Genomic DNA, 12,414 nt, shown 5'->3' on the forward strand with positions numbered 1-12,414 from the left:
CTTGTGGTCTCTTCCAACTCTATGATTCTATGATTGATGCAGCCTAAAGCAGTTAAACCGTTGCTTAAAAAACCCTCCCTGGACCCCCTGATAAGAAACAACTATAGGCCGGTCTCACTACTGCCATTTTTAGGTAAGGTGATCGAGAGAGCAGTTGCCTTCCAACTCCAAGCTGTCTTGGATGAAACCGATTATCTGGACCCATTTCAAACTGGCTTCAGAGCAGGTTATGGAGTTGAGACTGCCATGGTCGCTTTAGTTGATGATCTCCGTCTGGGCATCAACAGGGGAAGTGTGACCTTGTTGGTGCTTTTGGACATCTCAGTGGCTTTTGATACCATTGACCATGGTATCCTTCTGGAATACCTGAGGGAGTTAGGCATTGTGGGGGCCCTGTGCTCCAGTGGTTCCATTCCTATCTCTTGGGCAGATTCCAGATGGTGCAATTGGGGGACACTTGCTCCTCTAAGAGGGAACTGACATCTGGTGTCCCTCAGGGAGCTATCTTGTCCCCCACTTTGTTTAACATTTACATGAAACCGCTGGGAGAGATCATCTGGAGACATGGGGCACGGTGTTATCATTATGCTGATGACACTCAAATATGCTTCTCTGCCTCTGACTGATGCAGTGACTAAGGATGGAGTCTCTCCTCTGAATGCCTGCCTGGAGTCGGTAATGGGCTGGATGAGGGAAAACAAACTCAGTTTGAATCCAGAGAAAACGGAAGTAGTAGTGATAGGTTCCCCAGCCCTGGGGAAGGAAGTTTATCCACCTGTCCTGAATGGGGTCACACTTCCCCTGAAGGACAAAGTTCGCAGTCTAGGAATACTTCCGGACTCATCTCTGCAGTTGACATCTCAGATGCGACGATTAGAAGTGCTTGCTATCAACTTCGGTTGATACGCCAACTGCGACCCTACCTAGGCCAAAGGGACCTTGAAACGGTGGTACATGCTCTGGTAATCTCTCACTTAGATTTCAGTAATGCGCTCTACATAGGGCAACCCTTGTACCAAACTCGGAAGCTTCAGTTAGTACAAAATATGGCAGCCAGATTGGTCACCGGTGCGTCCAGGTTTGACCATATAACACCTATTCTGAAAGATCTTCACTGGCTGCCTATTCGCTTCCGACCACAATACAAGGTGTTGGTTATTACCTATAAAGCCCTACATGGCTTGGGCCCAAGTTACTTGAGGGACCGCATCTCCCCATATAATCCGCCCCACACACTCAGAAGAAACCAGGAAGAATGTGCTGGAAATTCCACCTTCTAAATATGTTATTACATCCCAGATGGCCTTCTCAGTAGTGGCCCCACAGATTTGGAATAGTCTCCCTGAGGAACTCTGTCTGATCACCCCCCTGGAAACATTTAAAAAGAGGCTTAAAACCTTCCTCTTCTGTAAAGCCTTCCCCTCTGGAAAATGAAGTTATGTACTTGATCCCATCGACTCTCTGCCTCACCCTATTGAATGATTGTTTTTATATCTGTATACTGTACATTGTGTTATTGGTTTTTATCTATTTTATGATGTTTGTAATTGGTTTTAATTCTATGTAAACTGCTTTGATCTTTTGGAAAAGCGGTATATAAATAAAATAATAATAATAAATTATTATTATTATTATTATTATTATTATTATTATTATTATTATATGATAGCCCTGTTTAAATACTTGAAGGGATGTCACATTGAGGAAGGAGCAAGCTTGTTTTCTGCTGCTCCAGAGACTAGGACCTGGAGCAATGGATGCAAGCTCCAGGAAAAGAGATTCCACCTCAACATTAGGAGGAACTTCCTGATAGTAAGGGCTGTTTGATAGTGGAACACACTTCCTCGGACTGTAGTGGAGTCTCCCTCCTTGGAGGTCTTTAAGCAGAGGCTGGATGGCTTTGATTAGGATTTCCTGCATGGCAGGGGGTTGGACTGGATGGCCCTTCTCTTCAGTGTTGCCAACAAGCCTCGAAGATAATTCCCGAAAAGGTTTGTCCAAAACACACTGAATCCCCCCAGATCACACGGAATATTCAGTCACAATTCCCGGAAAATTCCCATAATGTTCAAATGGCGGATGTTTTGCAAATAAACGTAAATATAATTGAATAAAAATAATTGTAACTTATTTCAACCCTCAAAATCACCATTGAACCAAACAAAGAATCTTTCAGTCCTTTTAAGATATTTATTTTGACATGAAGGGGGTTCAGGAAGCTTTGTGCCAAATAGAAAAGTGTTCGGCTGCAACCGCACTGCAGAAATAAATCCAGTTTGACACCCTTTTAATTGCCATGGCTCAGTGCTAGGGAATCCTGGGAATTCTAGTTTTCAGAGACATTTAACCTTCTCTCTCAGCAAACTCTGGTGTGACAACAAACTACAATTCCCAGGATTTCATAGCACTGGGCCATGGCAGTAAAAACGGTATGAAACTGGATTGTCTCTGTAGTGAAGATGCAGCATGAGTTAGGTTCAAGACACACTGCAGAAATAATCCAGTTCAAGACCACTTTAGGTGCCCTGGCTCAGTGCTATGGAATCCTGGGAATTGTCTCTGGAGTCTGGAGTGAAGATGCAGCCTGAGTTGGGTCCAAGACACACTGCAGAAATAATCCAGTTTGAGACTGCTTTAACTGCCCTGGCTCAGTGCTAGGGAACCCTGGGAAGTGTAGTTTTGTGAGACATTGAGCCTTCTTTATCAAAAAGAGCTCTGGTGCCACAACAAACTACAATTCCCAGGATTCCCTAGCACTGAGCCAGGAGAGTTAAAGCGGTCACAAACTGGATTATTTCTGCAGTGTTTTGGACCTTCGTTATTAAAAATGCTCAAGGTCCAATCCATACTGCAGAAATAATCCAGTTTGAGACCGCTTTAACTGTCCTGGCTCAGTGCTAGGGAACCCTGGGAATTGTAGTTTTGTGAGAGAAAGCTCTGGTGCCACAATGAACTACAATTCCCATGCATCTGAGGAAGTACACTTAAGTCTGGGAAAGCTCATGCTGCCAACTTTTCTTTCAGTGAGACTCAAAGGTGCTACAAGATCTATCTCTCTATCATCATCACCATTATTATTATTATCATTATTAAATCCAAATGCAGCTGAAGAAGTGGACTTAAACTGGCAACACTGATATCCTGTAGACTCATTCTCTGGGGCTGGGATCTGGAAGCGTGGAGGCAATTCCCTTGTCAAACCAGGGAATCCTGGGAATTGTAGTTTGTTGTGACATGTTGAGACACTGCTTTTACTGGCAGCCAGGGCTCCATGCATGAAATTCTGGGCTTGGTGGTTTGTTGTGCCCAGAATCCCATCATCACAGGGAGCCTTGCAGTTAGAAGCAGTGCCAAACTGGATTATTTCTGCAGTATGGATGGTGATGGAAAAGAGAACGAAAAAGAGAGCCACAAAACAAAATTCTTGGAAGACAGAGCAGGGATGCCAACTTACTTCTCTTCCAGCTCTATGACTCTATTATTTGTTTCACAACTGATTTCGCCTTCCTACCAAAAGGTCATCCAGTTGATGCCAGTTCCTGCTTTTTCTGCCATTACCTCCATTGGCCACACTAAGGCACTGTTGTTTGCATATTTATTTTTTGAAATACTTGCACTCATCTGGCAGTCCAGTCAGTGTTGGCTTGCTAGAACATAGAGCCCCAGATGAAGGGTTACAACCACTTCTGGGAGACTTTAAAAGGCTGTCTGCCCAGCAGAAATTGGAGAAAGGCAGTCAAAGAATTCCTGCATGGCAGGGGGTTGAACTGGATGTTCCTTGCGGTCTCTTCCAACTCTAGGCCAGGAGTCTATGAATCAAACGGTTATTTTAAAAACACCCCACAATACAATTAGTTACAACTGGGTGTTCTTTGCTTGCATAGAAAAAGCAACTGCATGTGTCTGCTGCCCTGGTAGTAGGGCTAAATGAGTGCCAACAACAGTTGAGGGTGTCGCCTGACAGAACTGGAAATCAAACCCTTTCATACTACAGAATGAAAGTATTATGACCCCATTTTAAATGCCAAGGCGACATCCTATAGAATGCTGGGATTTCCAGTTTAAGGAGAGACATGTAGAATCCTCAGCCAGAGAGCTCTAGCGCTCTTTGTGTCTGTGTTGTGTGCACCTTCAAGTTGTTTCTGACTTATGGCGACTCTATCATGGAAAAGTTTGTTCAGAGGGGGTTTGCCATTGCTTTCCCCCGAGGCTGAGAGAGTGTGCCAGGGTCACCCAGTGGGTTTCATGGCTGAGCTGGGAATCGAACCCTGGACTCCAGAGTCACAGTCCAATGCTGAAGACACTACACCACACTAGCTCTCTACTACAAATTTGGATTTTTATGATCTTTTATCTATATATTAGTGTTTATGGCACCATTGATGTACAGGGCACTTTACAACAGAAGAAAACATTTATAACTACCTCAATATACAGTTGGTGCTCCATTGTTCTTCTTCTTCTTATTATTATTATTATTATTATTAAGCTCTATTTATAAAGCGCTATAAATTTATACAGCGCAGAAAATACAATCAATTCAAATAGATTAAATAAACCTGACTTATGATGTACATTCTAGGAAAATAATGAAACGTAATAATACTAATACACATCTTAACATTCAAAGAATAAAATATAGCAGACAACAAATTAAAGTAAAGTTATCCACGGATCCATATCCATATCCACAGATTTTTTTTTCAATCGATGGATTCAAGCGTCCATGGATTGAAAATATTCCCCCGCCAAAAATGTAAATTCTACAAATCATTTGCCATTTTATATAAGGAACACTATTTTACTCTGCCATTGTAATCCAGAGGTTTTTGTATCCACTGGGGTCCTGGAACCAAACCCCAGCAAATACTAAGGGCCCACTGTAAAATACTAAAAGACAGTACTAAAAATGCAACAGTAAAATAAAACAGAAAGCTACGCACGGAAACACAGAATACAAAATAAAACAAATTGTCATATTATTCTGAAAATTGTATTTGTTTCATTTATTCTCAATCTCATTACATCGTGTCACCCTGGATCTATATATGAGAGGAAAAGGAAATATTCTAGCCTTTTTAGTGCACCATCATTCAGCCCAAAAAGTCTACAGTCCTTTTGCAAATAAGGAAAATAAGAAGTTTTAAACTGTTGGGTAACTTGGGTTGGGTTGGTTTTTTTAAAGCCCATATGAAGTGTGTAGTGGTTTCAATTTTGGATTCCAACTCTAGAGATAAGGGTTCAAATCCTGGCTCGGCCATGAAAAGTCACAGGTCACACTGTGGCAAGCATCCCCTTTGCAAACCCACCAGGTGACCTTGAGTAAGTCACACTCTCTCAGCCTCAGGGCCAGGCAATGGCAAACCTCCACCTCTTTCCCTCTCCTGGCCATCCATGTGCTCCAGCATCAGATTGGTAGGGTCTAAAGACAAAAAATAGATGCTAGTTTTGGGGCTTGGCTTCAATCACATGATAGGAAGCGGAAAACAAAGGGAAAGCCTCTTTTAAAATAATAATAATAATAATAATAATAATAATAATCTAACAATAAGAGGAAAACTGAACAACATTGATTGCAATACCATTGCATTCCCCAACTAATCAAGGAGTCTTCTGAGATCCTTATGAGATCCTGCCTTTATGTATCCTGTGCATCCAAATCTCTTAATTTGGACCAATGCCCTTTAAATTTACTGTCCCCTTCCTCTGTGTTGTCCTCACGATCTCCAGCGAGGAAGCAAGAACCTGCCTGTGTTGGAGATGTTTGCAAAAGAAGGGTATTGATCATTGATTCATTGATGGATGGATTGATGAGTTTGTGTGGAATCACTGCAGAAGGAAGAGAGAACCCGGTCTGCCAGGGGAAGGAGCGACTTCAGCAGCAAAATCGGTAGGAGAGCCCCAAGATTTGTGAAAAGGGTGGGTCCACACTGCAGAATGAAAGCAGTTCGACACCGCTTTAACTGCCAGTGGCTCTATGCTGAAGAATCCTGGGATCTGTAGTTTGGTGAGGCATCAGACGTCTCTCTCTCTCTCTCTCCTCCCCCCCTTCTCTCAATGACAGACCAGGTAGAATACCCCACCAAACTATAGATCCCAGGATTCTGTTGGAATGAGTCAGGGCTTTCATTCTGCAGTGTGGATGCACCCAAAAAGGAGAGGAATGGGAAAGTTCACAGGGCTATGGAAGTGTGATTGTGGGTGAGTAGGTGGGTGGGTGTGCACATGCACTCCTTTGGGTGCATCTACACTGTAGAAATAATGCATTTTGTTTTCGCTTTAACTGCCATGGCTCCATCCTCCAGAATCCTGGGATGTGTGGTATATGTGTACCTTCCTCTCCTGAGCCAGGGCTCAGTCCAGCTGTGTGCCCTGCAGTGCAATAGAGCACATATCATTTGAGCTAGCAAAGCATGTCTCTGGAAGTCAGGTTTCAAATCCCCACTTGGCCATGGAAACCACTGAGTGATCTTGGCACACTCTCTCAGCTTCAGTGGATGGCCATGGCAAACTCCTTTTGACAAAACTTGCCAAGAAAACCCCTTGATAGGGTTGCCTTACAGTCACCAGAGGTCAGAAACGGCTTGAAGGCGCACAACAGCAACAATATTATTTAGGCCACCTGAACAGTTTATTTTTTTAGAAAGTCAGTGTTGGTGTATATAGCACAAGGAGGGGGTGAAAGGTTCACTTTATTTAGTGTCTAATTCTTCCAACAGTTCAATCTGAAAGTAGCAAAATACTGTCTGCCTGATCTGGAAACCATCAAACCCAATGAGGAGAAACTTAGGGAACGTATGTTTAGCCTGGAGAAGAGAAGGTTAAGATAGCCTTTGTGTCACACAATAGCCCTGTTTAAATATTTCAAAGGATGTCATATTGAGGATGGAGCAAGCTTGTTTTCTGCTGCTCCAGAGAAGAGGACCCGGAACAATGGATTCAAACAAAAGAGACCCACTTAAAATTAGGAAAAGTTTCTGATGGTAAAAGTTGATTGACAGTGGAATATGCTGCCTCAAACTGTGTGGTCTCCTGTGGAAGTTTTTAAACAGAGGCTGGATGACCATTTGTTGGGAGTGTTTTGACTGTGTCATCTAGCATGTCAGAATAGGGTTGGAATGGGTGACCCTTGGGATCCCTTCCAACTCTATGATCCTATGCCCTCTTTAACCGGACAATTACGTTTGAATGGGCTGTTTAATTGGTATCAGGAAACTCTTTGCTGTCCCCTTAAGAAAGGCTTCTCCAGCATGGTGCCCTCTAGAATTGGTACCAGTTTTTACTATTTACTATTCATCAATATTTACTATTCATCAACTACAGTGCACTGTCTGTAGTCCTAAAGAGTCAGCTGTTGCCAACTTATCCTTGGCTGATCAAGGAAAAAAATATCACACACCCTGTATGATCCCACCCAAAATATCCCCCCAAACTGGTCTGTGCTGTGTGTGTCTGTATGTGAAAAATATATGTTGTTTCTCATAATGAATTATGTGACTGTATTCCGCAGAGAAACAAGTGGCTTTGCTGGATTTGAACCAAAGATCTATCCGAGCAGAAAACATGCAAGAAGATCATGGCAGTGTCATCTCATTGGGTAACTACGCCTTTCTTCCATCTTGGATTTGGATGCTGAGTTCCTATCTTAGTTTTCCTCAGCTCAGCCACTGTGGGAACAGAATTTTGTCCCACGTATCCTTTTGCTCTCATCCAACATGTCTGCTTTTGTGTTCTTAGAATAGCAAAGTGGGATGGGAATAGCCCTGTTTGTCTGGAATATCAGCATGCAAAAGGATCTTATAGCATCGCTGAGACAAAGAAATTGTAGTATGAGCTTTTGTAGACTTGGTCTGCTTCCTCAGATGCATGGAGTGAACTGGTGTCCAGGAAGGACCTTTATCATCAGACTCTATGTATTTCTATAGCTTTCATAAAGTCCGATTACAAAATTCAAAGATATGGTTCAAAAATATATGTTAGTCTGTAAAATAAGTATGTAGAGAGATCTTGTAGCCTTTTGAGACTAAGAAATTTATCACACAGGGCTCCAGGCAGGGACATGAACGGGACAAAAGGAGCCTGGAAGAGAACGGAATGAGTGGGGGACGCATTTTACTGCACACAGAGTCCCTCTCCTATTCTGTTTCCTGCCCTTCTGTTCCCTATACGTCCCAGAGGAGGAGATTATAAAGAACTGTTTAAACAGTTCTCAAAAACTGTCCTCTCTGGAACAGATGGAGATCAGATAGGGAACAGGACGGAACGAGTGAGGGACTTTGTGTGCAGTAAAATGCGTCCCCCACTCTTTCCACACTCGTTCCTGGCCCCTTCCATTCCCTTCTCGTTCCATGCCAGCAGCCCATGATGCGGTAAAGTTCTAACGGAAAGAAAGGAGTTGGCAGCATGAGCTTTAGAGAATGCTAGCCACAGATGCTGGTGAAATGTCAGGAATAAACTCTTTGAGAACATGGCCACATAGCCCGAAAAACCCACAAAAAACTGTGAAGATGATACTGTATTCTTTCCAGTATTCCAATGTAGGCCTTTTGGCCACTAAAACAAGCAATTGTGATGTCTGTTTGACAGATTCCACATAATTCAGCAGTGTGTCATTTGTCAGCAAAATGAAATGATAATGTTAACAATAAAGTGCCCCTTTAAGTAAGAAGGGCAGCATGTTGGTTATGAATACATAGTAAAGAATAATGGTGGTGGGGAGACTGGGGCAGTGTTATTTCTTAAAATCATTTATGGTGAAGTATTGATTAAGCAATTGACAAGAAACTTTTGCCAATAATTTGCCTGATGCTTATTTTTCTGCAGGACAGTTGTTGTTTTCTTTAAACAATCTGTATTAAGACTGAGATTACATTTCTTTGTTCCAGGAGACAATACACATGAATGCCTCTACACAGGAGACAATCTCCATTACTGCTCTGTCTACAGTAAAAGCTTCGGTGACAAACCAAGTAGAATAAACTGTGAGAGACCTAACTTGGCTGAAAAACGATATAAGTGCTCTGACTGCGGAAAAAGTTTCAAGAAAAAATCAGCCCTTCTCACCCATGACAGAACCCACACTGGAGAAAAACCATATAAATGTACAGACTGTGGGAACAGTTTCAGTAACAAATCGAGCCTTACAAGACATAAGAGGAAGCACACAGGAGAAAAGCCTTTTTGTTGTCTAAACTGTGGGAAAAGGTTCAGTCAGAGCTCCAGCCTGATCAGGCACATGAGAAACCACACAGGCCTGAGACCGTATATATGCTCAGACTGTGGGAAGAGCTTCAAGCAGAGTTCCAGCCTTCTCGTTCATGGGAGAACCCACACAGGAGAGACGCCATATAGCTGCTCAATCTGTGGGAAACGTTTCTCCCAAAGTTCAAACCTTGTGAAACATGAGAGAATCCACACTGGGGAAAAGCCTTATAGGTGCCCGGACTGTGGGAACACTTTCAGTAACAAATCCAGCCTCACAAGACATAAAAGAAACCATACAGGCCAGAAACCCTATAAATGTTCGCACTGTGGTAAAAAGTTTAAGCAGAGTTCTGGTCTCCTTAAACATGAGAGAATACACATGCAGCAGGGCCTCACAAAATATTCTGATTCTGGCAAATGCTTTGATCCAAATCTTAGCCTGAAGGCACATGAGAGAACCCACATGGGAAAGTCTGTGTAAATTACTCAGTAAGAAAAGATGAGACCCTCTTTCAAAAAGAATCAAGTGTATTCAGGATGAAACTACAGAAGTGCTTGGTTTGTGAGCAAGCGAGGCCTGCACAATTGGTGACTGTGATTTGCCAGCTACTTGACAAAAGTCTTGTTGTTTCTTGATGGCAACAATGGGACGTTTTATTGGACAAATGCTGTGTTGTGTTTGGCTTGGTGGGCAAGACATTCTGCGGGGCTGGTAGGGAAGGATTTCACAGCTGAACCTCCTTATATGTGCAATGAATTGCCTCAAGAGAGGGACTATTGTGTACGTGTTCCAAGGACAACCAGGCTTTCTTTGAAAATATAGTTCACACGCAGGATGTGGAAAAGGAAGAGGGTGGAACTAGAGGCTAGAGTAAGCCCTATCATTAAACAGAGTGATGTGGCCACCCCAGATAGTGGATGATGGGTGGTGTCAAGGGTAGCTCTATACTCCACATAACCTGCCCTGCATCTCCTAAGCTAGCATGCCATCCTCAGTGTGTTGGAGGATGCTCTCCCATCACCAGTTAGGTTAAGCTGCCAGTCTGGTCCGCTTCTGAACATGGAGGCCCAAGGCACAATTTTGTGCTTTGCTTCATGCAACAAAATCCCATGGGCTGGTGGTGTCTATCGGGTGAGAGCATTGAGATGGCTTACTGGATGCGAAGGAGAAATAGCATCTCAGGTGCATATGGTTTTATTACAAGGAATACTTGGCTGCATTTTGGTTAAGGGATATTTGTATAGACTGCAACAAGGGCTGTTAAGGCTGTGGGACTGGGACAGTATACAGCCATTAATAATTTTAAACAGGATATCAAGTAAATAAATGCAAAAATTATATATGTATATATGGGTCATATCAACTCATACATGATGAAACATCTGTGCAAATTGATACAGTAAAAGCAAACAGAGCCACACACTTGTAAAACGGGGATCTCAATGTACCTACAAAGCTATAGGAAAACAAGCATGCAGGGATTTAAGTGTCTCCAAATTTTATGAAGGGCAACTGAGCTTAGTACATTTCACCACTTATTGGTCCAGATCCTGATTTAGGCATTTGGGATAAAAATTTTAAAAGTCCACAAAAAGAATAAATAGCCTTAAAAATGTTTAGCCTACTAAGAGGCTCATAGGTTGCATTTTCATTTTGATTACACCTTTTGAACCAGTTTAAAAAAAGAGAAATCCTAATTTTTACCAGCTACTCTCTGTTTCACCAACTTTCTCTGTTTCCACACTGGAAGCAGAGAAATTAAGCAAGCTGACAAAGGCGAAATAGTGTTATCCATCCTTTCTTTGCTGGTGGAAACCTTCCTCACATTTGGAGACCAGTTAGGATCTTAATGCAAGGCTGCAATTAGGAGATTTCATCAGTGCTCTATTCAAATATATTCTTAGTTTTATAGTGATTAGGAATATTAGTGATACTTTGCTGAATTCATAAATTCAGTAACATCTTTGGCTATCAGTGAAATAATTTCCTGTTGATAGCAGTTAAAGTTCTTAAATTAAAGCACACTTTATCTGGTTTTAAAAGCATTTAATCACAGTTGTATGCATGCTTACTTCCCACCATGTGGATTTCAGTAAGCATACATAGGGTCTGGGCTACTCAAATCTATTTCTTACTGTATTATGCCCTAATCTACTTCTAGCTGTAATCTTATTTTTAAATTTAAATGTTAGGGGTATTGCTTTTCCTCTGAGTGATTTTATCATTATGTGTCAGGTGCCTCAGTGATTTAGAGGCTTTTTCTTGCGTGTGTGAATGCTGGTTCAGGTCATAACCCTTGTATAGTCTTGCTATGTGCAAGCCTTAGTTGACCATCTTTAAAATCAAAGTTTTCTGGCATCACTTGCAAGGTTGTTGTGAGGTTGAAAATAAAATAAAGATTACTCTTGTGGAGTTACTTTTACTGTCATTTATCTGAATCAAACAATATGTAGTGATCAGTTCTGGGGAATTCAGTGCTATTGCCTTCTTGGGTCCCAGTCCAACTTTCTGAGCCTCTCCACATCACCATGACCACTTACATCATTCATTCATTCATTCATTCATTCATTCATTCATTCATTCATATCTCATATTTCTCCTAATGGGCTCAGGGCAGCTAACAACATATTTAAATCAATACAGTTTAAAGTTAATTAATTACAACTATTTTAAAAAAAAGTAATAAAGTCATTAATAAAATATAAGTATAGTTACTGTTAATTAAATGTAAATGTAATTACAGTGGGTCCTTTGTATCTACTGGGGTTTGGTTCCAGACTCCTTCATGGATTCCAAAATCCACGGATGCTCAAGTCCCATTATATCCAACAGTGTAGTAAAATGATGTCCTTTAATATAAAATGGCAAAACCAAGGCTTGCTTTGTGGATGTATTTTTAAAATATATTTTCAAGCCATGAATGGTGAAATCTATGGATTCAGAATCCGTGGGTATGGAGGGTGAATGTGCAGTTAATTACAGTTAATTAAATGTAAATAGAATGTACCTATGACAACTAACAAACTCAAAAGTCAGGAAATAATAAAGCTGATACATACATTTTAGTGTAAATAATAAAGATAAATATAAAACAAATCTGATCAAGGTGACTGATGGTACCAGCCTGTGAATACAAATAACAAAACAATGGTGTACAATATACAGGATGCTCTTAAACTTGTTGTGAAAGGACAATGTTTCAAGAAGGC

The 12,414-nt window shown here is 41.5% G+C and overlaps 1 protein-coding gene across 2 annotated transcripts; it reads left to right on the forward strand.

Annotated features, from left to right (window-relative positions):
* Positions 1 to 5,526: 5,526 nt before the first annotated feature.
* LOC149320845 (uncharacterized) lies at positions 5,527 to 11,580 on the forward strand. Of its 2 annotated transcripts, none has more exons than XM_089506163.1 (3): positions 5,527 to 5,890; positions 7,511 to 7,597; positions 8,886 to 11,580. In XM_089506163.1, the coding sequence occupies exons 2-3, from the start codon at positions 7,564 to 7,566 to the stop codon at positions 9,683 to 9,685; spliced, it is 834 nt and encodes a 277-aa protein (XP_089362289.1). In that variant the 5' UTR covers positions 5,527 to 5,890; positions 7,511 to 7,563; the 3' UTR covers positions 9,686 to 11,580. The 2 variants fall into 2 exon arrangements, with proteins under 2 accessions (XP_089362289.1, XP_089362297.1); XM_089506171.1 differs by lacking the exon at positions 5,527 to 5,890 and adding an exon at positions 5,978 to 6,007.
* The last annotated feature ends 834 nt before the right edge of the window (positions 11,581 to 12,414 follow it).

The sequence above is a fragment of the Sceloporus occidentalis genome, unplaced genomic scaffold, assembly GCF_023333645.1.
Source record: "Sceloporus occidentalis isolate IW3139 unplaced genomic scaffold, rSceOcc1.0.p SCAF_1, whole genome shotgun sequence".
Taxonomy (NCBI): Eukaryota; Metazoa; Chordata; class Lepidosauria; order Squamata; family Phrynosomatidae; genus Sceloporus; species Sceloporus occidentalis.

Excerpts from the sequence above, each read along its gene's own strand:
- LOC149320845 (XM_089506163.1), top strand. The coding sequence starts at position 7,564 with ATGCAAGAAGATCATGGCAGTGTCATCTCATTGG. Across the intron at positions 7,598-8,885 it reads TGGCAGTGTCATCTCATTGG|GAGACAATACACATGAATGC; the intron begins GTAACTACGCCT and ends TCTTTGTTCCAG.